This window comes from Trematosphaeria pertusa (genome assembly GCF_010094035.1).
Source record: "Trematosphaeria pertusa strain CBS 122368 unplaced genomic scaffold BU26scaffold_10, whole genome shotgun sequence".
Lineage (NCBI taxonomy): Eukaryota > Fungi > Ascomycota > Dothideomycetes > Pleosporales > Trematosphaeriaceae > Trematosphaeria > Trematosphaeria pertusa.
In genome coordinates, this window is record NW_022987221.1 from 360,616 (window position 1) to 385,436 (window position 24,821).

Genomic DNA, 24,821 nt, shown 5'->3' on the forward strand with positions numbered 1-24,821 from the left:
CAATTTGCCCTCTCCCATGACAACGATGTCTCTCGCTGCATCACGCGCCGTACTGCGGCACTCGACATTCGCCGTGCGGCGCGCGGGCATCCGCAATGCCTCGTCGACTTCCGAAGCTGCTGGCGCTGCGAAGGATAAGGTCGGCGAGACGGCAAGCAAGGCGGCACAGGGACTTTCGAGGGTGACGAGCTCAGCTGGCGCGACATTGAGCAAGGTGGGGAGTGCGACTGCGGGGACGCTGGGGAAGGTTGGGGGACGGACTGGGAGGTTGATTGGGAGTGTGCAAGGTTAGTATGCGCTATCCCACGGGGTGGATGGGTCAATTGGAGTCAGCACAGGTGCACAAATCGAGGCGATGGATACGAGGCTCTGGGGATGCTCAATGGCTAGTGTGCGCGGCTGTGTGAGGACTGGTTCAACCTGGGTTCGATATCACGTCCCAATGGCATCCGCTCGGTCAAACGGCTTTGCGAAGGATCCCAGCAACGTTTTATATGCACCACATGCTGACTATACCGATCTCTAGCACTGATTCCGCGCGTCGTCTACTACTCCAAAGTCGGTCTCGAGCTCGGCAAGCTGGTAGCTCAGCAGCGAGGCATGGCACCACCGTAAGGACCCTTTCCCATGATATCAAAATTCCAATATCAAATCTGCTAACCCTACTACTAGGAACATGGCGACTATCCAAAGTTACTTCATGCCCGCCCTCAATACCATCCGTCACCCGATGAGCCTGTTTATCCGAGCGTCCGAATCCGGCTCTGCACAACCCGTCAATATCCTCGCCCGACTCCGGAATATGTCTAGGGAACAATGGCTATCCGCCGGTGTTGTTACTGCTGAAGTCATCGGTTTCTTCACTGTTGGCGAGATGATCGGACGAATGAAGCTCGTTGGCTACCGCTCGAGCGCTCCAGCACACCACTAAGCGCATCGCAATCGGCAAGCAGAACAGAACTCGAAGCAACGAAGGCGAACTCTTCATGGATGAGCGCGGGGACGGATAAAGAGTGGTCATCCAAACGCTGAAACCGTAGATGATCCGCCGATTGGCAGCGGAAGGGTTGGAATTGTGCAGGTGGCGCACGTGTAATGGCCCCCACTGTACTCTATGCACATACTCTGGTTTAGATTTCCTTTTTTTTCCTGTGTGCAACTACTGGCAATGCATCATTCTCACCATGATATCAAGCTGTTCTGAGCCGGTGAAATGTGCCGGCGTTACTTTTCTCCGACTACCGAGGCCTAATAACTTTTCTGAGTGCAACTAGAACTTTTTGCGATCACGGAGAATTACCCACAAACACAATGTCAACCTCCTGAAACCCCCGCTACTCGCGAACTCGATCTTAAAATCGCCGAAATTAATAATGGACGTTTTTAAACTCCTGTCTCGCTCTTCGAAAGCGGTGCAAGCTCCTCCCACACACAAGCTACCCTCCGACGGCGCCGCCGCAAACCCTCAATTATTCGGACACGCTGAATCGAATGCAATAGAACATGCGGTAAATAAGGGCCAAAAGCGGAAGAGAGGCCAGGACACTGCAGAAGCGAAGGAGGAACTGCCCGCGGGTTTATATTTTTTCGGAAGCGCTCCCAAGGCGCCGGAAGCAGAGCATAAGGCAGATGCCGAAGACAAGGGGTGCGCGAAGAAGGAAGGACTCGAAAACGAAACAGTCGGCGATAGAGCTGAGGATCAGGATAGCACAGATGCCTACGATGAGGACGAGTGCAAGCGGATACTACGGTCGCACAAGTTAAAGATTATGGTGCTTGAGGATTTTAGGATGCACGAGGAGGATCCACAGAAGGAAAAGAAAAAAGTGAAGAAGCGGGAGAGGGAGAAAGAGAAGGTGCAGGATAAAAAGAAGAACGCGAAGAAGCAGCTGCTCCCACAGCCCTTAACGTCTTTCGCGCAGCTGAGATCAAGACATGGGATCTCGAGGCGGTTGGCGGATAATTTGAGAGAGCAAGGATATAAAGTACCCACGGAGGTGCAGCTGGGGGCGCTACCGTTACTGCTTGGGAAGAAAGGAAGTCGGGAAGCACAGAAAGGCTCGGAGCCCGGTTCGCCCAGTTCCTCCGGCGAGGAGTACGGAGGTGATATCGACCTTTTGACTATTGCGCCTACGGGAAGTGGCAAGACGATAGCCTTCTTGATACCGATTATCAATAAGCATGTCTCTCAGAAGTCTGATGGTGTAGAAGGGCCGCGCGCAGTGATCATCGCACCTACAAGAGAATTGGCATCACAGATTGTCAATGAGGCCCGGAAGCTTTCGAAGGGCACTGGCATCAAGGCTGCACTCATGAAAAAAGGCATGGAGGTCGTTGAGAGACCAGTGCATGAAGTGTCTGAAGCGTCTCTGGACATTCCAGAAGTCTCGGAGGAAGAAGGGAGTGCTTCTGACTCCGAAAACGAAGGAAAGGTTGCGCGATTGAAGAAGCGCACACATAGGCGCTCCGAAAAGCTGAAAGCCGCCATCCTCGTTGCGACACCCCTGGCTCTTTTGAATGCTTTAAAACTCAGGGACGACAAGATCGCCAAGCTCCCGAGCGTTCGTCATCTGGTCCTCGACGAGGCCGACGTCCTTCTCGACCCCCTTTTCCGCGAGCAGACTTTGGCAATATGGAATGCTTGCACCAGCCCGCTTCTTCGAGTGGGCCTCTGGTCGGCAACCATTGGATCCAACATCGAAGCACTAGCGATCAACACCCTCAATGATCGCTGGAGCACACTCTCATCCTCTAATCTCCCTTCTCGACGGCCCCTGATTCGATTAGTCGTAGGCCTCAAAGACACCGCGATACCTAACATAACCCATCAACTCACCTACGCCGCGACCGAGCAAGGCAAGCTCCTTGGCCTTCGGCAGCTCCTTCACCCGACCGCCGTCCCTTCTTCCGACTCCACGCCCTCCCTCCGGCCACCCTTCCTCGTCTTCACACAAACCATTCCCCGAGCCATAGCCCTCCACTCCGAACTCCTCTATGACATCCCGCCAGAGGCAGGCGGCAGCTCGCGCATCGCGGTTTTGCACGCCGACCTCTCGTCCTCTGCCCGTGAGAACATCATGACGCGCTTCCGTCGCGGCGAAATCTGGGTCCTCATCACAACCGACCTGCTCGCCCGAGGCGTCGACTTTCGCGGCTTAAACGGCGTTGTAAACTACGACGTTCCAAACTCCGCAGCTGCATATGTGCACCGCGTAGGCCGCACCGGACGTGCAGGACGCGAGGGCGGTGTCGCGGTTACTTTCTACACGCAGGAGGATATCCCGCATATCAAACTCATTGCCAATGTAATTCGTGCGAGTGAGAAGCTGAGGGGCAAGAGCGAGGAGGAGGCGAGTGTGAAGCAGTGGCTGCTTGATGCTCTACCGACGCCGAGCAAGCGAGACAAGCGGCAGCTGAAGAAGAGAGGCGTGGAGGCGAGAAGGAATGTTAAGGACGGAGAAGGCAAGGGCAAGATGCGGATTAGTACCAAGAGTGGGTATGAGAGGAGGATTGAGAATAGGAGAAGGGGCGCGAAGATGGCGCATAAGGAAAGAGGGAGAGAGGATACAAGGGCGATTCAAGCTGCCAGTGAGAGCGAATTTGAAGGTTTTGAGTAGAAAGAAAGCAGCTCAGGATCATTGAATGAAAGTTACATCGCACGCGTTTCCTGCCTCCAAGTGTACCAGCTTATTCATGGCATCCAGTGACTAGATCAAGAGGACTGCGCTCTTTCGCGAAGGCCCATCAAGCGGTGCTGCAGGCAAGTGCCGCCTCGGCCTCCTTTCCCCCGAGCCCTAGAACCTCCAAGCTCCACTCCACGATCGCGTCGCCCGAACCACACTTCCGCCCACAATCATTTAACCATCATGGCGTCTCTAAACCTTCGACCCGGTCCAATATGCACTTTACACTGCTTCTTACCATTCATCACACATCTAAGGACTCCTCTCCCGCCCTAAGCCTAAGCTCAAAGCTCCGCGAAACAGCCCCGCCTTCCATCCCACCACCCTCCAGCCCATCCAGCCCATCCAGCCCATCTACCCCGATAACCCTCAGCACAATGGCGACGCCAAAGCTCCTCGAGGGCAAAACAATGGCGATAACAGGCGGCGTGACAGGCATCGGCCGCGCCATCGCGCTGGGCTACATAACGCACGGCGCCAACGTGGCGGTGAACCATCTCGGCGACGCGAAATCGCGCTCGCAATTCCAGGCCATGCTCGACGAAGCCGCGCAAACACTGGGTAGCAAAGGGGAGGCAGAGAAGCAATTGGTGGAAGTACCGGGTGACGTCGGGGATCCAGAGACGGGGCGGAAGTTGGTGGAAGAGGTGGTGAGGAGATGGGGGCGGTTGGATGTGTTTGTTAGCAATGCGGGGATTTGTGAGTTTAGGGAATTCTTGGAGTATGTTTTGCCCTTTCTTTTTCATATCCCGCACCCTCTGTTTGTGTGAGTGGGTGTATGCTAATGTAGTCCTGTGTGCTTCGAACAGGATAACGCCACAACTCTGGTCCTCCACCCTAACCACAAACCTCACCGGCGCGTTCAACACCATCCAGGCCGCGGCCACTCAGTTCTCCTCCCAGTCTCCCCCGGGCGGCTCCATAATCGGCATCTCCTCCATTTCCGCCCTCGTCGGCGGCAGCCAGCAAGCTCACTACACGCCCACGAAAGCCGGCGTGCTCTCGCTCATACAATCCTGCGCCTGCGCCCTCGGAAAGTACAATATCCGGTGCAATGCGATCCTCCCGGGGACTATCAAGACGCAGCTCAACGATAAGGATCTGGAGGACGAGGAGAAGAGGAAGTATATGGAGGGCAGGATTCCGCTGGGGAGGACGGGCGAGCCGGGGGATTTGGTGGGGCCGGCAGTGTTTTTGGGGAGCGAAGCGTTGAGTGGGTATGTGACGGGGGCGCAGATACTGGTGGATGGGGGATTGTTTGTTAATCTGCAGTAGGGGGGTGGAGCGAGGGGACGAGGTGGATGTGTAGAGCAGTTTGTGAGGTTGATGTTTTATTGGAACAGGGGTATATATGTCTATCTATTCAGTTCATGTCTCCTAAACTCCCCGAGGAATATATCCCATGCTTCTTGGACAAGCCCTAGTATGCTTTACATGGACTTTTACCCTTACACTCGCACATATTCTCAAATCCCATCCAGCCCATAAGCCTCGGCCCCAGCCCTCCACCACACTCTCTCCCTCTCCTCCTCTCCCGAGCCCTTCTCCTCCAACCACCTCTCCACAACCTCCCTCCAGAGCGCCCAATTCCCCTCCTCCCCCTTCGGACCCCCGACATTACACACCGGCCAATCAGACCCAAACATAATCCGCTCACTCCCAAACACCTTTAGCACGTGATCCAAGTAAGGGCGCAAGGATGCAAGCAAGTCAGACGCTAATGACGGCGTAGCAGCGGGCGAGAACTCGTTGAAGGCGCCCGAGAGTTTCATGTATACGAGCGGGTCGGCGGCGAGGCGTGTGAGGACGCTGGAATAGCGGGGGAAAAGGGGCCAGGGAGTTGAGAGGTCGGGCTTGCAGAGGTGGTCTGGGGAGGGAGGGATTAGCTTGCTTGCTTGCTTGTTTGCGCGAAGACGGAGACGGAAATGGTACGATGGCGAGGGAGTCCTCTTGAGATGGCCAAGCTGCAGCCAAGGCTGGTGAGCGGAGGGTGGCTAGATGGCCTTTATGGCGCCCAATGTGCAGCTAGCTAGCAGAACTGAACTTTACCCATCGATGTTGACTGGCGTATGCCGCCGACTGATGAACACACGCAGGGTCCGATCCCCGTTGCGGGCTTGCAGCAAGCAAGATCGCCAAGGCACACAAACGCAGCTCATCTCGTATCGTGGCCGACGTTCTAGAACCCCAGCTCCGGCCAAAGAACGAAAGAAAAGAAAAGAAAAAGGAGCACTTACTCAGCACAAACCTCACTTTATTACCCCTCCCCTGCAGCTGCTCCACGGCCCTAACCCTCTCCACCATCCTAGCCACAACCTCCAAGCCCTCCACCCCATCCCTATGACAGTCCACGCCAACGTCAAAGCTCCAGCCCTTGCCCGCTCTTCCCTGCCCTATGCTAACGAGATTCGACAACCAATGCTCACTCTCGACGACGTTCCGGACCTCGTCCACGCCCTTGCCCTGTAGGAGATACCGGAAGCCTACGACTCTCTCCCAGGCCGAGGGTTGCAAGACGGATTCTACGATGCGCATGTAAAGACTGAATAGTTCGGGCGGCAAATGGAACGGCGCCCATACGACCAGGCCGACCAATCTCCTCCCATCATGTTCAGACGAGAAACCATCTCCATCTCTTGGCTCGCCTCCCACGATTCTCTTCAAGAAGTCTAGCTCTTCCAGCGGCGCTTTCGCCCAAGCTCTTAGCCTTCTCTCCTTCTCTTCATCATCCTGGGCGTCCTCCTGCATCTCAGGTACAGCACTTGGCAAGCAGCGGTCCGTCTCGACGTAGACGAAGCCAGAGGGCCGCACAGGCGAGGCCGACGTTGCATTGTCGTAGTCGGCTACCCCGTGGCGCTTGGCGAGCGGGTGGCCTTGCGTCATCCAGCCATGGTCTGTCGGAGCGGTTGCTGTCGAGGGCCAGAGGTGGATGTGGGTGTCGATGATTTTCGGGAGTGGCGCCATGGCGTGAGTGATATAATTGTTCTGCACCCCTTTTTTCACAATTTTGGCCTTCTTTTTTCTGTTTGCTAGCGAAGGAGTTTGATGTTGCGAAGGGAGGCCTTACGGTCCAGAGCAACTGTCAAGGGTCCGTTTTCATGGGGGTTTTGATGAGTGTTGCGTTTCGGGGTGCCGGGGGAGAAGCTGCCGAAACTGTGTAATTGCGGGAGCTCTAGCGGGGTAGGCAGGGGTGCAAGGTCGATTAAGAGGTCTGAGGGCTACAGTGGAATGACGTAATTGGGCGAGTAGCAATCAAAGTGTGTTGTAGGTCAACTAGGAAAACTTTTGCGATTGGAAGCTTGGAAGAAACGGCTCGCGCAGCAAGTTGATGACAGGGTATTAATCCGAGACGAGGAAAGATGAAGGATTGAAATAGCTTACAGAGATTCTTAACTCTACTATCAGAGTACTTTCTGCCTTGCTCCTCGCACATTACAGAAAGAGTTTGCTCTATAATGCCCGTACCTATCAATCATTGCTCCTGGCTGTGTGCTGCTCGGTTCTATGTTTCCAGCGACAGCTGTAGTTGCAATGATATCGTCATCAGAGCCCAGGGGCGGCCCGGTGTGTAGATGCAATAGCTTCCCAGGGTGCGTTGTCGTCTTAAGCAAAGCTATCAACCTGCCCAAGCAGATAGAGCTCGTTCTCGCTTACGACATCAGCATGGCCTCACACACCATATGCCGCACCCGGTTACGAGAGCACCCAACTGCCGAACCCGGGTATGTGATGGCTCGCTTCCTTGATTGATTCCCAGGCTGCCTGCTTACTTCCAACAACTGGAATGCAAGTCAGAACGAATCAAATGGTAATGTGAAGCTCGTGAAAAGCACATGTCAGACTTTGATAGAGGGCATCAGAGTGGGGTAGCTGACCCTGTACCTCTGTGCAAGGGTGAGGGGTACCGGAGAAAAGCAAGCCGACGACGCGGCTTAGACCGATCACGTGATACTGCAGCAACCCATAGCCGCGCGCTGGAAAGCAAGTGCGCGGCATGTCTGCAGCCGGCGACGTGCAGCTACGTGTCGTTTCATGTGCACATTGCACAGTGGGTGGAGCAGTGGAGCAGCTACTGCTTCGCTGTCACGCAACAGTTGGAGAAGACGAGAGCCAGCCAAGCGCCCCTTCCCCGCTTAGCTGCGAGCTGTTTGGCAGGGAAAAACCTTCCTCACCCACAGTAGTCGATGACAGGGACGGTACCTGTGTATGCATCCTCGCGTTGGACACGAAGGAACCGGTTCGGAGGAACCGCTGCTGTTAGCTTGTAGTCGTACATGCACGTTTCTGCCTCGCTATGACTAACGGTGCAAACCACTCTTCTGATATCTCCCCACACGATTACTCACGAGCTAGCGAATGTGATGCAGTTCCCGGAATTGGATCCATGGTTCGCCTTCGCGATCTGGCAGACACATTGACAGTAGTCGAAACGGGTAGCGCGATCTGTACCGCACTTCGAAGCGTCGGTATGCGTCTGAGTCATGTCCATTTTATACGTACTCGTACTGTATCCACCCTTCGGACTTGATGTCCAGCGAGTAGGAGATGGAGGTGAGGCCCGCCCCTGCTATGCGTGCCAAGCTAAGAACGGGACGAGTGGAGATTGTGTCATCAAGACCCTGATCCGGGTGAGCTTCGATAGAGTTGGCTGCAAATCATTTTAGGGCTGGGTTCGGCGCGAGGTTGGCCATCATCTGTGGCATCGGGCGAGACTAGACTAGTTCGAAGTCTAAGAATTTAGGCTTAGATGGACGTGTGGGAGCTAGCGACGATGACGATCATGTCCAAGCTTGGTTGCGATATAATTGTGTTCGCGGCTCGGAGTCCCTTAGATCGTGAGACTCGGTTCGGTCATGACTGATTTGGATTGGGACGAGGAATGCACTTGGCTCGAGTGACATGTCACGTTATGCGTGCGTTCGGCGTGTATCGCGTATATTAACAGCGGGGAAATACGCGGTCGAGACCCGGTATTCAACGTCTTGGATGCTTAATTGCCCGCATGAGGTTGTCGGTTTCAAAGTAGTACCTAGGGAATAATACTGCTAGGCTATCAAGACATCGTCAGCCTAATGAAACCTAGCGGATATTCCAAAATGAGTCGTGGACGTCAAGATGCAAGGCTTAGTTGAGCCTGTGCTCAAGGAATCGACGAATATTGCTGGGTTTGTAGAAGATCTCACATCTGATCGAGCGGAGCTGTGTCTCGACTGTTGAGAAGACCAGTGCCCAGGCGTTTCATGGTCTAGTTTCTGCATCCTGCGATGCGTTTTTTGCCCTAATGGTTCTGTTCACCTCTGGCGGCGAAGGTACAGATTATGTGCAGTAGTCCGCATGGTATTTCGACGGTTCCCATGGATCCGAGGATCTCAAATATCAATCCTTGGTAGACGTCGTTCGCAAGATCGGCTCTTTAGCTCGCAGGAACGTGATTCTAGTACCATAAGCTGGTGGCCGAAGCGCGAAAGACAAAGACATAGAGAGAGGAGGCAAGCGCGTGATTTGGCAATGATAGTCAGACCAGAACCGCAGCATAATTCCCGATTAATAACTCACCCTAAGGATAGTCGGGAGGGAACCGCGGAAAAGAACAGCGTTGTAAAATACACGGAAAGAAGGCACGCACGAACGAGTTAGAAGCGGGACTGCGGCTTCCTGGCTGATGTGAATCGAGGTCCATATTGCATGTGTCAACAGACGTGGGAGGATGGATCAATTGGTACGCCCGAATGTGGAGCGGAGAAAGGAACCTTGCTGAAGGCTGTCGAACGGGGAGAATGAGCGCGTCTGAGTTTGCAATTTGGCGAGTGCTTTTTCTGTGTGTACCGAGCTGTTGCCGGCGAATGGCGGTGGATGAGGAAATTTCTGCGTGGTCCCAGTACAATGGCATCCAGTGAGCAGAATCTGAGGGAAAAATAAATGTCGCCGGTCGACAGCGGCACGCGAAGATTGAGTCCGTTTCCGGGAGGTGCATGTCGTCAAGGTCTGCGGGCTGCATCCAAGGTACGTAGGAGTACATATGTACTGCGTGCGGATACATACGTGTTGGGCCAACAGCGGCCGTGAGACGCTCAACTACTTGTTCCCGCGAGGCCCGACTGATTGTGGCGCCTGCGTGCTCTGCAGCCGACCTTTTGAGGATGCGTTTTGATTGATGCCCCAGGCACCGGCACCAGCGTTGCCTATGCCATTGGTGGATGCCGGGTGCTGGCAGTACGCGGCACGCGATGCGTTCGACTGGAAGTCCGTTCCTAATACGGCCTGCATTCGGTTGCATCGGGGGTCCGGGTCAGTCGATGCGTGCATGCAGCCATGGCTCTCTTTTTTTGACGAGGCACAGTACGATGCATCTCTGGCCGCCGCGGTGCGTTGCGACCTGTTGCTTCGTGACGCATCCAGCAGGCTGATGAGACGTGGGACTGGCGGCGCGCCGCAAGTCGGCGGCAAGCCGACGCACGAGCAGTGCTCGAGTCGTGCTGGCCTGCGGGAGGCGGGAGATGACGGGCATAAGGTTTGCTGGACAAAGGGTCCTCTGCCTGTTTCCGCGACGAAGCCGGGGCGCCTTGCGTCCGTCATCGCACGCTCCCCAGATAGCGTATCACAGACCGGACAAAGCGCCGACTTTACGCCGCGGTTCCTGGAAATAATTTGGCTGTTCGAGCGCAGTGCCGTGAGGATGCGGGGAGTGCCGGACGCGGCGATGCGTCGACGCTCGGATGGATGCTGAGCGGCCCTGGGGTGCTGCCGTATGTGAGTCCCAAGCACGGCGCGCAGGGAGCCGGGCCGCTCGAGCTGGACGTGTGTGGTGTTGGTGAGTGTGCCGGTTGTGCTGTCCCTAGCCTCGACCCCTCAGCGCCATCGGCATCCGCTCGGACTGCCATGTACCAAGCGCGCCATCGTCAGCCTTCTCACTGCATGAACCAGCACGCAAAACGAGCGCAGGCGCTGTTGGCGAGTCTACATGTAACCCGCTGCCGCCACCGCAGGCGCTCTTCCGCAATCGACCGAAACGGGCGCTGGCCGAGGGTGGAGACGCGCCGGAGGAGGTTGGGAGGGAGCGGCGGCAGGTACCTGGGTACTCGCACCCGCACCTGCCGTGTTGGAGTGGTTCGCCGGCCTGTCCTCTCCGATGACAAATGGGCGCCCATCTGGGCTCGATAACGTGCCGCCATCGTCGCTCCGCAGCGCTCAGGGCTCAGGGCTTACTACTGTACAGGAACATGCGACCATCGAGCAGTGTGGGTGCGGGAAGTGGTTCGCGCTAGGCGGCGTCCGTGCGCGCTGAGGTGAACGCTAGGCGCAGCGTGGGAGAGAGGTCGCTTTGGGGCAGAGGGCAGAGGCAGTCCAGAGACGGCCGCCTTGCGGTTCGATTTAGGTTTGTGTCGCCTGCCTGCCCGCGACAGATCCGGCTTTTTGTGCGACGGCGAGCCAACCGCGCGGCGGCAGTAGCACAGTGGTGATGAAATCAAGGCATGCACGCTCAGACGGTGCGGTGCGGGGACACGAACGCGATCCACGAAGCAGCACCAGGCGCGAAGGGGGGAAAGGGAAGGGGACTTTTTGCAATAGACTACATGGGCGCCAGCTCTGAACATGCCGGAGATCAGGAACGCTGCAATTTTGAAAAAGCTGACCGGGAACCCTGCGAACGCCGTGTATCCGAATCCGTCCTTTTTAGTGCCTTGAGCAAAACTCCATCGCTGCTCCGCGAATGAAACCCATCGAGTTGCGACTCTATCGATCATGGCTGCGTGAAGCCGTGGTGCGGATCGTCGTGCGTACGTCTAAATTACTGCTTCCCAGGCCGCCAAGCGGCGCCTCAACTAGAGTCTAGCGGGGGTCTGCTGACCAAAGCAGCATCCATCCACGCTCTCGCGCCTCAGCTCACGCCCGCCGGCATGAGCGCACCGCGCTCGCGGAGCATCCGTCCCTGCGGCGGCGGTGTCAGTGGCGGCGTTATCGCTGCCATTGGGGGGATTGGAATCATCCTGATGTTGTCGTCTGCATCGGCTCCCTCTCGGGTGCCCCACGTCGTCTGGCGGCAGCGTGTCAGCAAGCGGCTGGCGTGAGCGGGTGCGGGGCTACGGACCTCTGTCACCGTGATGCAGCCGTACAGCTTGATGAGATTGTGGAAATACCCAAACAAGACCGACACGGCCACGAAGCGGACGTCGCCCGGGTTTCTTAACAAATGCGGGACTAGCTTGATCGTCTTCGAGAACAGCCAATGGCCGAGGAAGAGGGCCCAGAGGACATTACGCTGCCACCGCCCGGCGCCGGCACTCTCGTCCTGCACGGCCGCGTACCCAGCCTCAGACAGTGTGAAGTAGAAGGACGCGACCAGCAGGCAGTCGTACAGGAAGGCCCATTGCGTGAGCGTCGTCTGGAACACGGCGTACAGAGACCACGGGTAGTTTCTGTTGCGCGAGGGGTTAGCGATGGCCCTGGCTCGCAAGAGTGGAGGGGGCGGCTTGGCGCTTAACGACGCGAAATTTCAGAGCTCGACGGGGGTGCCCTCGGCCACTTACAACCACATATGCAGCTCGCTCAGGCTGGTCAGGTTACTCCTCCAGTTGCTGCGCACCCACCGCAGGCATTGGCGCAGATACTTGGAATCGTCTTCCAGCGTCGTCTCCACCTCGCACTCGCGGTGGTTCTGCAATTGAATCTTCCAGTCGTGCGAGAAGAGCCAGCGGGTGATGAAGTTGTCGTCGTCGGCATTCAGGAAGTGGTCGCTGCCCCACGTCTCGTGCGTGAAGCCGTAGGTGAAATTGGGGTCTTGCAGGATCTCCGACCGATATGCCACGGCGCGTCCAGAAAGACACGGCAAGCCACCGTCAATCCAGTTGCAGGCCGTGCAGTCGAAGTTCCTCCGGACCAGGTATATTGCTCCCAGGAACTCCCAGATGTTCGAGCGGTTGCACCGCCGAAGCTGCTGGTTTGTGCCCACCCCGCCCACGCGAGAATCCTCGAACGGGGCGAGGATCCATTTGGTGAACTTCTCGGGGAGCCAGACATCATCATCCAAGAGAAGTGTGATCTTCGTCTGGACCTCTGGGATCGCTCGAGACAGCTGCCGGCGCTTGTTCGCCTGGCTGACGGAGAGCACTTGGATCTTCTTGGGGCAGCCCAGCTCTTCAACCATCTGATATAGACGCTTGACTCTGGAGTCCGGCGTCACCAGAAGCAGTTCGAAAGGCTCCAGGCGGTAGGCGGTTTGCACCGTCTCCTTCAGCTGCTGGATATCCTCGGCAACGGTCGGAATGATAACGGTCATGTCTTGGGACGTGATGGTCGGCTCGTCGACAGGCTGTATCGGCGTGTAGAACCAATTCGCCGCTAGATTGACCCATAGCCGCACGTAGCGGAAGAGACTGCAGGTGCACGTTAGTAGCAGGTACCCAGCGGCGGCGGGCAGCAGACAACGGTTGCTGGGAGGGAGGGCGAGGTGACGACGTACAATAGCGCCAGAAAAATGCAGAACCAACTCCAATTAGGGAACATCCAAAATGAAAAGGGAAACATGGTAACGACCAACGAGCGTGACAAGAAAGCGGAACTGCGGAGTGAAACGGGGACGAAGATCACATTGATGGAGGAAGGAATCCGATGGTTCCCCGGTGGGAGCGCGAGAGACTAAATATTTAAGCCACATGTTTGCGGGCCCGGGGCGGCGAGATGATGGTTCGCGTCCCGGCGCTGTTTAAGCTGCAGGAGATTTCTCTTAGCAGCATTGGGGTAGTGTTAAGAGGGCTGGAGCATGAGGTAGTTGCAAAATTCCAGAGGAGGACCAGGGTGGGCGCCATTTCGGGGCTAGCAACATGCACCCACTAAAGTTCGAGCGTCATGCTTGGATCCCGCCCGCCGTTGAAGACTCGCATATTTCGGGCCACCCTGGCGCAGCGCTCAGGGATCGTCTGCATCGAGCTCGAGTTGTCGACCAGCCTGCGATGCAGCCGCCCCAAGCTCGCTCCGGCCGGGAGGTGCTGCGGGCACGAGACTGACGCCCCCGCCGCCTCCATCACCTCATGGCGCCATCAGCGCGACAGCAGCGGCGGCCACTCACCGGCGCCGTGTGGCAGCGAGGATGCCGCGCGCGTGCTCGCCATGAGCCCTCCAGACGATGCGGCTGATGATCGCAGGCCAATATATCGCGTCTCCGCTTGGCGGGCGGCGTCGGCGCCAGTCCGCATCTGAGATCAGGGCTCTAGGCCCCAATTGCGCACTGCTCTGAGAGTGCCATGCGCTAGCCGCTGCAAGCGTCTCCAGCGTCGTGACGGCAGGCGCACCCGTGGCGCAATGGCCGATAGGCGCTTCACTCGCGGCAGGGCTGGCGTTGAGTTCCCTTGCGGTCGCCTGGCGCAGTGCCGTGCCGTCGGCTAATCGTGATATTATGGTGGCTCGCCATCATGCCCGTCTCCCAGCACACTGCGGCCCCTCCGGCGGCGGTTGCAACAGCTCTTCCATTCTGTCCGAAACGTTGGCCAACGGGGAAATTTCCCAGCGCGCTGCTCCCCTTAATTGCGTGCGCCTGGTTAAGTGGGCGTAGCCGAGCGCCCGCAAGGCCTCGCCGAACCGCTGATTGCGGGACGATGAGATCAATGCCATGCCTCTGGGGTCGGGCGGCCTGCTAGCAGCGGCAGCTGGTGGCGTCCGTAGACCGCTCGCCTACGCCGTCTATCGGACACATTGCCAGATGAAGCGAGCACTCTCCCTCCGCACTGCTCGACTGAGGCAACATGCGCCCGCCGTACCTCAAGATTGACAACAATCAATATCGCTGAGCCAACTGCGGCCAACAGAAGGGGACGGTTGGCGAGGTACCTGGCGTCGGCTGAAAGAGACCTTGGTCCGCATCTGCCTGCAATACTAAATCAAGCTCATGTAGGCGGCGCGTACGGGGCATACCTTGTCCATGCAGATCCACAGGCATCGGTCCGCGGGAGGTCATCCGCGCTCCAATGGATGTTGCTTTGGACGCCTGTCGTGGCCCATGCGTGCATGGTTTGCAGATATTGCGTCGTGGGTGTGCAGAGAGACCCACGCCGCGGGAGATCGAGCGAGTGGCTTGCCCCAAGCATGCCCCTCCGACGCATGAATCTGCCTCTCTATTCGCTTTTGTGGACTCGGCGGCATACCGAAATGTTTTTGTGCGAGGAGAAACTTTCCGTAAAGTATATGACATGGCGTTCTTTCAAGTGACTTCGTGGGGGAGCGAGCCCCCAGAAAGCATCGAATAATTGCCTGGACTTCAGAGAAATGCGTAGACGATGAGGACATGTCGTCTAAAGAAGGTTGCGTCAGTTGTCCAAGAAGCATAGAACGGACATGGTGTCTTGCATTCGCGGAGATACAGCCGCTTCCACGCGAGAGCCTCATAGCCGTATCGAGTAGAGCCAGAGATTCGCATCTGTACGCAGATGAGATGTCGCATGATGCCTGAACGCACCAGCCACCTCCACCCGGATGAGGCGCGGCTTAAAGTAGATTCCGCAGTGACCGTGCCTTACGGCCCGGTCTCTGGTCTGGTCAAAAGGGTCTCATCGTCGCCGCACGCCTCTCCTTCTTAGGACAGCACTGCACCAATATGTTCGCCCTGCAAAATTTACCTTCTCGAAATAGATCATCCGTGATGGCTCACGGCCCGGAGAGCAATTTGCCTTTGCCCTCAAAACAAGCCGACGCTTGTGAACTGACGGCTGGTACTGCTGGAAAGCGGCTTTTCCCTAGCCTAAGCGACAGGGGGTCTTTAATATGACAACACCTCCAGTGACATGCGACCGGCTTGTGTTCCTCATTGTCGGTATCCTCATTGCTCGACCAGACTGAAAAATTTTCACAAGAGTCTGGGTTCTAGCTGCGGGATCAACGACGACATCTGTTGATTAACCGGACAAATCAATGTAGAACCCGTTCAGGAAGCTGCTGTTCTTTTGAGGCGTGAGCGGATGCAAAGATAAGCCATGAATATGGGGAGCGTGCAGGAGTGCCCACTCTCAACGGCTAATTGAACCTGCAGGATGCAGGCGCGGATGTGAAATGCAGGAGCCTACAAGAACTCAGAAAATGCGGCTTGCGAGATAAGAAATGCGGCTCTTGCCGGAGTGCTCCAGAGAGACAGGCCGTACAGGACTTCACATTCCGGAATCTCTTCGCCAGCTCATCAAAGCGTCTTTTACATACGCCAGCAAATAGCGCATCTCAGTTGACCACAGCAAGCCGAGAAGGCAATACCGCCGATGCAAATCTCCTCTATGTGTCACCGCCCCGGCCGCTTAGGGATAGCTGGAGGCGTAAAGGCAGTGGTCGTTCGAAGCGGCGATGTCTGATCTGGAAACGTCCAATTTGATTGAGACGGATCCTACAACCAGGCGCAGCTCGAATACTCGACAACGTGGCCGTTGGAGCAGGGGCCGCAGAGGTTGGGCGGTGCCTTTGAAGCATTGCAGAGATATTCCACCAGAGGTACCAGTCCGTCCAACGCCACGCTCTATCTCAGTGTATCCGGTCGTAGGCACTCCCACGATGTTCGCGCAACAGCAGGCGGTATGTGTCGGAGAGAGAGGCCGGGTATGAAAACGTCGGCTCCCGGCGAAGGATGCCTTGATGAGGTTTCGGGAGGCGTTCGCGTACGATGAACGGTCAACGAGCGGCCGAGTGCGGCATCCGGCGCGCACAAGGCCAAATGGCTAGATAAGAACCTCCGATGGTATCTCACTGGTCCATTGAGGTCAGCGCACCGTCAGCTGGCCGCATCTTTGGGCGGATTCAGCGCTGTTCAGTCAGTGCGGATGGTCACCGAAGCGTGGTGATTGCAGCAAGCGACTCCCGCAGCCTGACGGCCTTGGAAGCTGCACAGCCACACGTTGCGGTGTCCGTCGTAGGGGCTGCTTCTAGTGAGGGTCGTGTGCAGACGCGGATCGGGTGGACGCGCTGCGCCGGGCTTCCGGAAGAGATGTTCTCCTCAAAGACTTGTGGGGTGGGCAGCGTGTCCTGGACGACGGAGACGACACGCTGTGGCAGGCAGAGATGATGGACATGCGGTGTTGATGGCGGTGGTGGTGGTGGAGGAGATGGCTCGAGGGGCTTGGTGTTGAGTCTCGAGGGGGCAGTCACGCCAACCGCCTAGCGTACCAGACCTCGACACGACCCCCCGAAGCGGCCAAGTGTGTCCAGGCATTAGGCAATAGCCAGACGTCACGCAGCTTGCCCTCCACCCTCCAAAATCCCCGGAAACTTTCTTCGCGAGCCGCTTGTGAACGCGAGCCCACCCTCCCTACCATCGCGAGGGCCGGGGTCTGCTGTGGTTCCGCTGCCAATCCTCTCAACCCCGGTCCACGTCCCCTCGATCTGGGTCAGCTAGTGAGTCGTGAGCGCCCGTCGGCTTCATGGAACCCCCTGCATCGCCCACGGCTGGATGTCACTTCCCCACACCAGGACCCTGGGCAGTGACGCTCCTCTGCATAGCACGCGCCCTCACCACGGCCATTAGCAGCCTCGGAGACTGGCTTCGCTGCCTGCGTTTAGCAGTCGGACCGCCGGCGACGCAGCGAGTCCCTCGCACACCATTACCCTGGAACGCGGCCTCCCTCCTGTTGTCCCACCCCTTCGTAGGAGGAGGAGAATCTACCCGAAATCCCGCGAGACGCATACCTCAGTCCCGGCCAACCGTATTAAGTTTCGCCAATTCCATTATGCGCAGCCCGCATACACGAGCCGGCCTAAAGAATGACGGACAGGCCCTTTTCGGCGCACCCCGGCCCTTCCACTTTCGTTGGCTACTCCACTCCTTGTCTTTCTCACCAAACGGTGGGCAAAGCCACCTCAGATGTGAGGCTTCTGCGAGTACAAGGTGGGCTTACCCACCCACTTCCTATTATTCTCCTTGCAGCACTTGCCTGTCCTTGATCCTGCTGTTGTTCTCCGCTTTTGGTCGTTGCCGGCTTCGCCTTGCATACAGGCGACTATGGTCTATCATCGTTCTGCAAGCTAGCCAGCTGAAGCGGCACGAAGCTGCGTCAAGATAACCAATCTCCGTCCGCCAGAGTAAGCGATTCGCCTGCGAGCAAGAAACCGACCACTGTGCCCTGGCTCCACGGTCGATGCGGCTAGATTTGCGCCAAGCGCCTTCGTCGATAGCAAGAGTCGATCTGATGACGTGCATCGGCTGTCAGGGCGTGTTTGACCCTCCAATGGCTGTGCCGCAAGCGCGCAACCTCCATCCTCACAGTGAAGTGTCTACTTCGCGTACACTGTTTCCTTCTCAATGGCACACTTTCATACCGATTGGCTTATGCGAGTGCTCCCCGATGCCCGAGCCATGCCGATAGATGAGCAATTATTCAGACCTAATCTATGCCACGAGGCTTAGCCATTCCACTCTTTAGGGACTTACATAATGCAGGTGGGGGAACTCTAGTTAAAACACGTGATCTCTTCTTGCTGACTCACTACCCCCAGTCAGCCTTCGAGACTCTAGAGTTAGAGGCACAAAACTTCGAAAAGCATGGAAAATCGAACTGCGGATTGGCCCGCCGGCCTTATCACCATCAACAGATTGTCTCGATCACCCCTGTCAGGCTTCGGCACTGAATCTTAGGTATGTAATCTGTTCTCTGATCTGATGTATGCCTTCTGATTTCCTAAGGGATACTCTCGTCTGCACAGCCGATGGCATCATCTATCCTGTTGTCAACCGTAAGCTGCATCCGGCAAACATAGCTTGTAACTTACACTGACACGCTATCCAATCGAGATTGTTGAGTGCTTTCGCTGCACAGACTGCAGCATCGTAACACCGATCAGAATGCGTCATATCTGCATGTCATAAAGGACTCTAATAGTTTAGCATTAAGCCCCCAGGGTTCTCCCCTCCATCTTTTCCGAGTCATTATTTATCCGCATGGTTGTCAAGGCGTGGGAAGCAGAGCGCCGGTCAAAAGCCCAGGATCAAATTAGGTCAACAGACAAATGGTCCCTCATGCGGGCTTTCCACCAATACAGCCTTCCATTGCCTTGAAAATTGGCAAACGCATCGAGACAAGTCAGCCGAGCGGAGGACTCCAGCGCCATTACGGATGGCGAGAAACTATGGACCTCTGCGGTTCGAGTGCCACGACCGATTGTGGATGCACGAATGCATCCACGTTTCTTGGCTGTAGACACGATCCTGTTTACGCAACCACATAAGCCAGTTCCCGTTTGCTTCGCGCGTCAAGCGACAATACTTCGTCCAAGAGCCACCGGAGCTTTTTAAAGACACTCAGAGTTGGGCAGAACGCAGAAGAGGGGCTTTGGAAGCAACGAAACCCATTAGGAAGGCAGACGCTGCATGGCTTGGATGGCATGCCAGCGCCGTTATCGCTACGACTCGATTGGGCCGGTTGGAGCACTGCAGCATCGAGACTGCAAATTGCGGGGGGGGGACGTCTGGTCGTTGATTAATATGGCGCCGGGTTCGAGAAAGACGGGGTTCGAGAAGCACGCGATGCAGGGCCCTTGCTTGTCTCAGCCGAAAAAGGCGCGCTAGCGAAGGCTTACTCAAGATCTCAAAGCTGATTGCACAAGCAACACTTCGCGCCTCACATTTAGAGGGGAAATGTGATATATCACACTTTTCTCTTCCCGCTCGACAGCATGATCCTCCCCCGACACTGCGGGCCCTTAGGCAGTTCACGCACCACAGCAATTCGCCTCTCGCAGGTGGCACACCACTTCGCCGTTCATGCCAAGAGGATGGCGCCCACTCACGCGTCTTACGATTACATCGTGATTGGGGGTGGTAGTGGTGGATCTGGAGCTGCCCGTCGAGCTGCGGGTTGGTATGGCGCACGCACCCTCCTGGTGGAGAACGGCAGATCCGGGGGGACCTGTGTCAATGTGGGGTGAGTACGCGGGATGTCGTGCAGAATGGTCGTGTGCACTGACAGAGCCTGCCGCAGCTGCGTGCCCAAGAAAATGACCTGGGTAATTGTCCAGGGGCGGTTCGGGAGGCATGAGACTTGTGGCTAATCGTGATGATAGTACTTCGCGTCGGTGAACGAAACTTTGAAGGGAGCTCACAACTACTTCTACGAGATCCCCGACGTAAAATTCCATTTCGACAAGTTCAAAAAACGTCGAGATGAGTCAATCCTAAGGTTGAACGGAGTCTATGAGCGGAACTGGACTCGTGAAGGCATCGACTTGGTCCACGGAACCGCTAGATTTATCGGCCAGAAAGAGATCGAAGTAGATTTGCAGGATGGCTCTGGCAAATCAACGTTCACCGCGAACCACATACTGATTGCCACTGGAGGGTATCCACTTCTTCCAGGCATTGTGGGAGCAGAGCATGGCATTACGAGTGACGGGTTCTTTGACATGGAATATTTGCCCCAAAAGATTGCCGTAGTCGGAGCCGGATACATTGCGGTTGAGCTTGCTGGGGTGCTGAACGCCATTGGTGTTGAAGTCCATATGTTCCTCCGCGGAGACACATTCCTCCGCACATTTGATCCAATGATCCAAGAGACCATGACGAAAGCGTACGAGGATGCAGGAGTGATTATTCATAAGAGATATCCAGGCTTCAAAAGGATCGAAAGGCTCGACCGATCACCCGCATCCGTGGCTGATGGAGAAGCCCATGAGAAGCGCGCTGACGGTCCGTCTCCTGATAAACACCTACGCATCACGGATAACGAAGGCCAGATCTACGACTTCAATGAGCTCCTCTGGGCTATTGGCCGCGCACCTGAGACTCAAGACCTGCACCTCGATGTTCCAGGAATCCAGCTCAGCAAGACCGGTCACATTGCCGTCGATGAGTTCCAGAACACTAACATCCCAGGCATCTACGCGCTCGGCGATGTGACAGGCCAAGCAGAATTAACGCCAGGTATGTAAATGCATACGAGCGGGGCCCTTGCCACCGGGCCACTATGGCGAGATCTAAGAAGCTTACACGCTTTTTCCCGCAGTGGCGATCGCTGCAGGAAGGCAGCTCGGGAACCGACTGTTCGGGCCGCCTGAACTGAAGAGCGCGCGGCTCGAGTACGAGGGTATTCCGACGGTGGTGTTTAGCCATCCCGAAGTCGGAGCGATTGGACTTACCGAGCCTCAAGCTGTTGAGAAGTATGGGAGGGAGAATGTTAAGGTTAGTGTGGTTGCTTCTTGTCACGATACTTCGGTGCGCACTAACACCATGTAGGTTTACAAGACGAAGTTCACTGCGATGTATTTTGATGTCTTCCCCGCGGAGGAGAAAGCCAAACATCCGACACAGTACGTACCGAGCTTCTCTCTGCTGGTTACACGGTCCCACTTTTGTGCTTCATCCCCTCCCCCGTCAACCTCGGTCCTTCTCTAGCCTACTCTCCTATCCCGGACCTTGTTCCGCTCTTCCGCAATTCTGCACGCTAAACCCACACCCTCAGGTACAAGCTCGTCTGCGCGGGCCCGAACGAGAAAGTAGTTGGCCTCCATATACTAGGTGAAGGCTCCGGCGAGATGCTGCAAGGCTTCGGCGTGGCCCTCAAGATGGGCGCTACGAAAGCCGACTTCGACAGCTGCGTGTACGTTCCTTCTACCTGTGTCCACTTTTATGCAGGATGCATCCTCTGACAAACCTTGCAGCGCTATTCATCCCACATCTGCAGAGGAACTCGTCACTCTGCGGTAATAGTAGTTATGGAGCCTAAACACAACGCGTTCAGTACTGTGTTGCGATTTCTCCATTCAACCTCAGATCGTGAATGCTGCCCGGAACTCCATCTCACCTCCGTTTTCCGCCTGCCTTTCCACCTCCCCTCCCACATCGAGCAGTCTACGAAAGTCAAATACCCACTTCTTGACCTTTCTCCCCACAACATACTGCCCACTTCTTCCCTCCCAATGTGCATCCCAAACCCACTCTATCCCCACCCCACCCCAACAACATTCGACCCGCGTCTCCCTAACCTCGACAACGAGTCACTGCTTAACCCACCTCCCCCAAATTACGCAACGTCATCCCCGAAATCTCTCCCTCCATACTTCCACTTACACAAAACCCGCCTTGGAATTCCCGCTCTTTCCGCCCACAGTCGGTCGCGCCATGACAAGAGCGCTATTGTATCTATCCGTCCCTGCCAGAAAAGGAATGAAACATCCCGTTCGGGAGCTGGGCTCAACCGGCTCTTCTCCTCCAGCAGCAGCGGTGTTCGTTTCACGTTCCTACTTGTTCCCGCCGCTTTTTTGGGGTGGTTTGATTCCCGTCTATAGCCAACCGAAGGGATGGATGTGGCTCCGCCTCCTACCTGCTTGGCCGCGCTGGAGCTAGAGCTAAATAAATCCGGGGCTAGAGATTAGATTAGCAGTACAGAGTTGCCTTGATTAAATGGCATTGTGTGAGGTCGGTGTACGGGTGCTGGGCTGTAGTGACTTGATAACGGAATGGGGATGTAGTGTGTCTGTTACGGACGTCGCAGGTCTACGTTTGGGGATTTTGAAATCTAGGTAAGAGGTTGCGGAGCTTAGAATATTTATGAGGACGATACGCTACCGTGCTGGTTAGTGGAAAGAGTAAATATTATGGTATATTCCAGGCAAGCGGAATGGCGTGAACGGAATAGCCAGCTAGCTTCTGGTGCCCAGGAGAAGTAATCGATCCATAGGCCTTGGAATTTATAGTCGAGAATGTATCATTCGAACCCGTCATCTAGTGGTAGCAAATCCATCCGCATCTACACTCCCTTGTTCCTAACCTGTTATCACATGCCCAACAGCACTACAAATGTCGCCTTCCCAGCAGCACCAACATGTTCCAAGAACGCACTCAACTCGCCGTCATCATCAATCGCCACACTAACCTCTCTTTCCGCTCCACTGCCTCTATGCACTACTAGCCCCTCGAGCTTCAGTACCATAGTTCCCGGATGCTCTCGCATAGCCAGGCCTCTTACTTCTGAAATAGTTCCAGATTGTAGAACGCTTAGCCACACGGTTTTGTTGGGGAAGGGCGTAGTGGAGTGCGGATGTAGGCGGAAGTAGATGGGTAGGGTGACGGAAGGCAGGTTTTGCTGGGAGATTGAAGTGTATGGATTCTGTGGAGGGAAGGCGTGGTGCTGGTGTTGGTGGGAGTGTTGGTTGTATGATGGTTCGTGGGATGCGGGCGTTAAGATTGATGCATCGCTCGCGGCTAGCAAGAGAGACGGATCGATCTGCAGGTCGGGAGACGCGGAGATGACGGGTATGCTGTTGCTCACTTGTGCAGAACTTCTGTTGGCGGACCGTGACCGGCTCCTCAGATGAGTATTCGACGCATGGGGGATGACCGTAGGAGGTGCGGGTCCAGGACCTGGGCCTCGGTGTGCCTGCTTCCTCGACGGGTCTTTCTGGCAATTCTCAGCACGCAGACGCTTCATGACATCGCGTGCCAGTACTTCAACAGCTCTCCATTTCTCCGCATGCTTTGGGTCCGCTTGTCCACCCGCGAAGACTCCCCTTAAGAGTTCTGATCCCTGGACCCAGCGCTGTTTGAGCTCGTTCCAATGCTGATCACCCGCTTCGAACTTGTTCGTGAAGTGATTCACCTTCAGTATAGCCATAAAGGCAGCTCTCACCTCCCGAGTCTGCTCAGGATTGAGACCAAGCGCGTTCTTCGCTTCAGGAATGCCCAGCCGGCTTTCCATGGTACGCATTCGCTTCGTGACGTCTTGACATATGACATCCAGTGACAATGCTTTGTGATTCTTCGGCCGCCACATGGCGTCATTCTGCTCCAATACCTCGGATTCTTGCCGAAAGACACTCGATAGGTGAGCGTTCTCGCGAATCAGCCCTTGCAGTAGCTGTGCCCATTTCTCAGGCCCAGCAACGGTCTTCTTGATTACGCCCTGCTGTTCGCAGATAGCCTGGAACTGCTCCCGCACCTCCTTGTATAGCTTGTTATCCAGACTAAGATAAGCTTTGCTTTCGTCGAGCGTCGTCTCGGAGGGAAATCGAGGAGGTTGGCCGGGTGCGTCGGCGGGGAGGCCAGCCCAACCTCTTGTCCGACGGCGTCGCTTCCGCGTCCGCCATTTCTCGTCGCTCTCTACTTGTAATTGCTCCTGCCGAAGCTGCCTTCGCAAGGTCTCGGCCGGATCCAAGGCGTGTGTCTCGTGTTCTGCGGGTGCCGATGCTTCTGCAGATTCCAGCTGTCCTTGCAAATCCTGCTCTTCCTCTCGATCGTGGTCCGACTCCTCTTCCTCACTCCAGCCATCCTCCTGCCGTATCGCATCCGCCAATTGGCCAATCCGCCCATTTCCAGGGCCACCCTTCCGCTTCTTCAGCTTCCTCTTCGGCCCCTTCTCATGTTTCTCTTTGTTCTTCCCGCCTCTGCTGGCACTTTCTCTCAGAAACCACTTGAAGCGTAGCCGCAGCCGCATGAGCTCGCGGTCGTTGATCTGGAAGCCCTCAGCCAGGAGCGTGTCCACCATGTCCCTCTGCATGTAGTTCTTCTCCCATAGTTCCTTGACGCGGGCGATGAGGGCCGGGTTCTTGTGCGCGGGGTTCTGCTTGCTGGGAAATCCCCATCGCTGCGTGCAGTGCATTAGCTACGCGGCCAGGGCAGCAGAGGCGGAGGTTGTAGCTCGAGGTGTGACGAAGGGGCATGGCCGTACCTTGAACTGTGTCTGGAAGGCTCGCTTGCTGCGGACGCGTCGTTAGCTTTCTCTTCATATTTGTTGCTATCGGCAAGCGCATAGCACGCACTGCTGTCGGACGCAGTGCGCAGATTCATACGGCGAGCCATGTCTCCAGCAGCGCAAGTAACCCACCTCGGCGTGAACCCTCTCTGCTCCCAATACTCTTTGACCTCATCGAGGCTCCTCCTTTCTTGGACGTACAGTCTATGGCATTCGGCTTCTTTTCCGTCCCAATTGTATACCATGGCGGAGGTGCGTGCGGGATCGTGGTCGTGGTGGGGGGAAATTGCGCAAGTAGTAGGTTCGCAAAGACAAATCGCCCGCCGCAATGCCAAGACGCACGGTGGTTCCACGACTCTTAGGCAACATGTGCTTGAACTAGCGGATGAAGTACACCGTAGCCTCTTGATTGTATATTTTCGCAAGCTGCCAATATGCCCGTCTGCTTGCTCGAGCTCGAATTGAATTACCAATCCCCTGAATCCACCTCAAT

General features: G+C 56.1%; 11 protein-coding genes across 11 annotated transcripts; 6 read left to right on the top strand and 5 right to left on the bottom strand.

Moving 5' to 3' along the window:
• Window positions 1-6: 6 nt before the first annotated feature.
• On the top strand, window positions 7-1,084 carry BU26DRAFT_520977 (mitochondrial F1F0-ATP synthase-like protein g subunit). Its single transcript, XM_033829418.1, has 3 exons — window positions 7-287; window positions 527-611; window positions 673-1,084. The coding sequence occupies exons 1-3, from the start codon at window positions 26-28 to the stop codon at window positions 929-931; spliced, it is 606 nt and encodes a 201-aa protein (XP_033681523.1). The 5' UTR covers window positions 7-25; the 3' UTR covers window positions 932-1,084.
• Window positions 1,085-1,289: 205 nt separating this feature from the next.
• Window positions 1,290-3,663, top strand: BU26DRAFT_520979 (P-loop containing nucleoside triphosphate hydrolase protein). Its single transcript, XM_033829419.1, has one exon. The coding sequence runs from the start codon at window positions 1,374-1,376 to the stop codon at window positions 3,615-3,617; it is 2,244 nt and encodes a 747-aa protein (XP_033681524.1). The 5' UTR covers window positions 1,290-1,373; the 3' UTR covers window positions 3,618-3,663.
• Window positions 3,664-4,060: 397 nt separating this feature from the next.
• On the top strand, window positions 4,061-4,958 carry BU26DRAFT_431414 (NAD(P)-binding protein; the record flags this gene model as incomplete). Its single annotated transcript, XM_033823926.1, has 2 exons — window positions 4,061-4,404; window positions 4,493-4,958. 2 exons carry the CDS (start codon window positions 4,061-4,063, stop codon window positions 4,956-4,958), a joined length of 810 nt encoding a protein of 269 aa, XP_033681525.1.
• A 95-nt stretch (window positions 4,959-5,053) lies between these two features.
• BU26DRAFT_47718 (uncharacterized protein) lies at window positions 5,054-7,114 on the bottom strand. The gene is made up of 2 exons (XM_033825593.1): window positions 5,921-7,114; window positions 5,054-5,550 (listed from the first exon to the last, which is right to left on the bottom strand). The coding sequence occupies exons 1-2, from the start codon at window positions 6,645-6,647 to the stop codon at window positions 5,150-5,152; spliced, it is 1,128 nt and encodes a 375-aa protein (XP_033681526.1). The 5' UTR covers window positions 6,648-7,114; the 3' UTR covers window positions 5,054-5,149.
• Window positions 7,115-8,765: 1,651 nt separating this feature from the next.
• On the bottom strand, window positions 8,766-9,836 carry BU26DRAFT_520983 (uncharacterized protein). Its single transcript, XM_033829420.1, has one exon. The coding sequence runs from the start codon at window positions 9,700-9,702 to the stop codon at window positions 9,241-9,243; it is 462 nt and encodes a 153-aa protein (XP_033681527.1). The 5' UTR covers window positions 9,703-9,836; the 3' UTR covers window positions 8,766-9,240.
• A 346-nt stretch (window positions 9,837-10,182) lies between these two features.
• BU26DRAFT_520984 (uncharacterized protein) lies at window positions 10,183-10,996 on the top strand. Its single transcript, XM_033829421.1, has 2 exons — window positions 10,183-10,845; window positions 10,900-10,996. Exon 1 carries the CDS (start codon window positions 10,404-10,406, stop codon window positions 10,842-10,844), a length of 441 nt encoding a protein of 146 aa, XP_033681528.1. The 5' UTR covers window positions 10,183-10,403; the 3' UTR covers window position 10,845; window positions 10,900-10,996.
• A 581-nt stretch (window positions 10,997-11,577) lies between these two features.
• Window positions 11,578-13,208, bottom strand: BU26DRAFT_402188 (glycosyltransferase family 2 protein; the record flags this gene model as incomplete). The annotated part of the gene is made up of 4 exons (XM_033822811.1): window positions 11,578-11,718; window positions 11,773-12,100; window positions 12,212-13,057; window positions 13,144-13,208. Coding segments are annotated over 4 exons (1,380 nt in total), but the record flags the coding sequence as incomplete, so codon positions are not given.
• An 872-nt stretch (window positions 13,209-14,080) lies between these two features.
• BU26DRAFT_48189 (uncharacterized protein) lies at window positions 14,081-15,362 on the bottom strand. Its single transcript, XM_033825753.1, has 2 exons — window positions 14,592-15,362; window positions 14,081-14,544 (listed from the first exon to the last, which is right to left on the bottom strand). Exons 1-2 carry the CDS (start codon window positions 14,866-14,868, stop codon window positions 14,282-14,284), a joined length of 540 nt encoding a protein of 179 aa, XP_033681530.1. The 5' UTR covers window positions 14,869-15,362; the 3' UTR covers window positions 14,081-14,281.
• A 1,537-nt stretch (window positions 15,363-16,899) lies between these two features.
• On the top strand, window positions 16,900-18,157 carry BU26DRAFT_47662 (uncharacterized protein). The gene is made up of 2 exons (XM_033825575.1): window positions 16,900-18,087; window positions 18,144-18,157. Exon 1 carries the CDS (start codon window positions 17,072-17,074, stop codon window positions 17,708-17,710), a length of 639 nt encoding a protein of 212 aa, XP_033681531.1. The 5' UTR covers window positions 16,900-17,071; the 3' UTR covers window positions 17,711-18,087; window positions 18,144-18,157.
• Window positions 18,158-19,113: 956 nt separating this feature from the next.
• On the top strand, window positions 19,114-21,378 carry BU26DRAFT_520987 (glutathione reductase). Its single transcript, XM_033829422.1, has 7 exons — window positions 19,114-19,567; window positions 19,625-19,649; window positions 19,707-20,562; window positions 20,645-20,820; window positions 20,875-20,948; window positions 21,101-21,238; window positions 21,300-21,378. Exons 1-7 carry the CDS (start codon window positions 19,320-19,322, stop codon window positions 21,343-21,345), a joined length of 1,563 nt encoding a protein of 520 aa, XP_033681532.1. The 5' UTR covers window positions 19,114-19,319; the 3' UTR covers window positions 21,346-21,378.
• Window positions 21,379-22,414: 1,036 nt separating this feature from the next.
• On the bottom strand, window positions 22,415-24,573 carry BU26DRAFT_430754 (uncharacterized protein; the record flags this gene model as incomplete). Its single annotated transcript, XM_033823904.1, has 3 exons — window positions 22,415-24,220; window positions 24,305-24,332; window positions 24,461-24,573. 3 exons carry the CDS (start codon window positions 24,571-24,573, stop codon window positions 22,415-22,417), a joined length of 1,947 nt encoding a protein of 648 aa, XP_033681533.1.
• Between the last annotated feature and the right edge of the window lie 248 nt (window positions 24,574-24,821).

Bases quoted from the DNA above. Each gene is read 5' to 3' on its own strand.
- BU26DRAFT_520977 (XM_033829418.1), top strand. From the start codon at position 26: ATGTCTCTCGCTGCATCACGCGCCGTACTGCGGCACTCGACATTCGCC. The intron at 288-526 runs GTTAGTATGCGC...ACCGATCTCTAG, and splicing joins GTTGATTGGGAGTGTGCAAG to CACTGATTCCGCGCGTCGTC. The intron at 612-672 runs GTAAGGACCCTT...CCCTACTACTAG, and splicing joins CAGCGAGGCATGGCACCACC to GAACATGGCGACTATCCAAA.
- BU26DRAFT_520979 (XM_033829419.1), top strand. From the start codon at position 1,374: ATGGACGTTTTTAAACTCCTGTCTCGCTCTTCGAAAGCGGTGCAAGCT.
- BU26DRAFT_47718 (XM_033825593.1), bottom strand. From the start codon at position 6,647: ATGGCGCCACTCCCGAAAATCATCGACACCCACATCCACCTCTGGCCC. The intron at 5,551-5,920 runs GTAAGTGCTCCT...CTCCCTCCCCAG, and splicing joins TAAAGTGAGGTTTGTGCTGA to ACCACCTCTGCAAGCCCGAC.
- BU26DRAFT_520983 (XM_033829420.1), bottom strand. From the start codon at position 9,702: ATGTACTCCTACGTACCTTGGATGCAGCCCGCAGACCTTGACGACATG.
- BU26DRAFT_520984 (XM_033829421.1), top strand. From the start codon at position 10,404: ATGCTGAGCGGCCCTGGGGTGCTGCCGTATGTGAGTCCCAAGCACGGC.
- BU26DRAFT_48189 (XM_033825753.1), bottom strand. From the start codon at position 14,868: ATGTCATATACTTTACGGAAAGTTTCTCCTCGCACAAAAACATTTCGG. The intron at 14,545-14,591 runs GTATGCCCCGTA...TTAGTATTGCAG, and splicing joins TGTGGATCTGCATGGACAAG to GCAGATGCGGACCAAGGTCT.
- BU26DRAFT_47662 (XM_033825575.1), top strand. From the start codon at position 17,072: ATGGAACCCCCTGCATCGCCCACGGCTGGATGTCACTTCCCCACACCA.
- BU26DRAFT_520987 (XM_033829422.1), top strand. From the start codon at position 19,320: ATGATCCTCCCCCGACACTGCGGGCCCTTAGGCAGTTCACGCACCACA. The intron at 19,568-19,624 runs GTGAGTACGCGG...AGCCTGCCGCAG, and splicing joins GGGACCTGTGTCAATGTGGG to CTGCGTGCCCAAGAAAATGA. The intron at 20,821-20,874 runs GTTAGTGTGGTT...AACACCATGTAG, and splicing joins ATGGGAGGGAGAATGTTAAG to GTTTACAAGACGAAGTTCAC.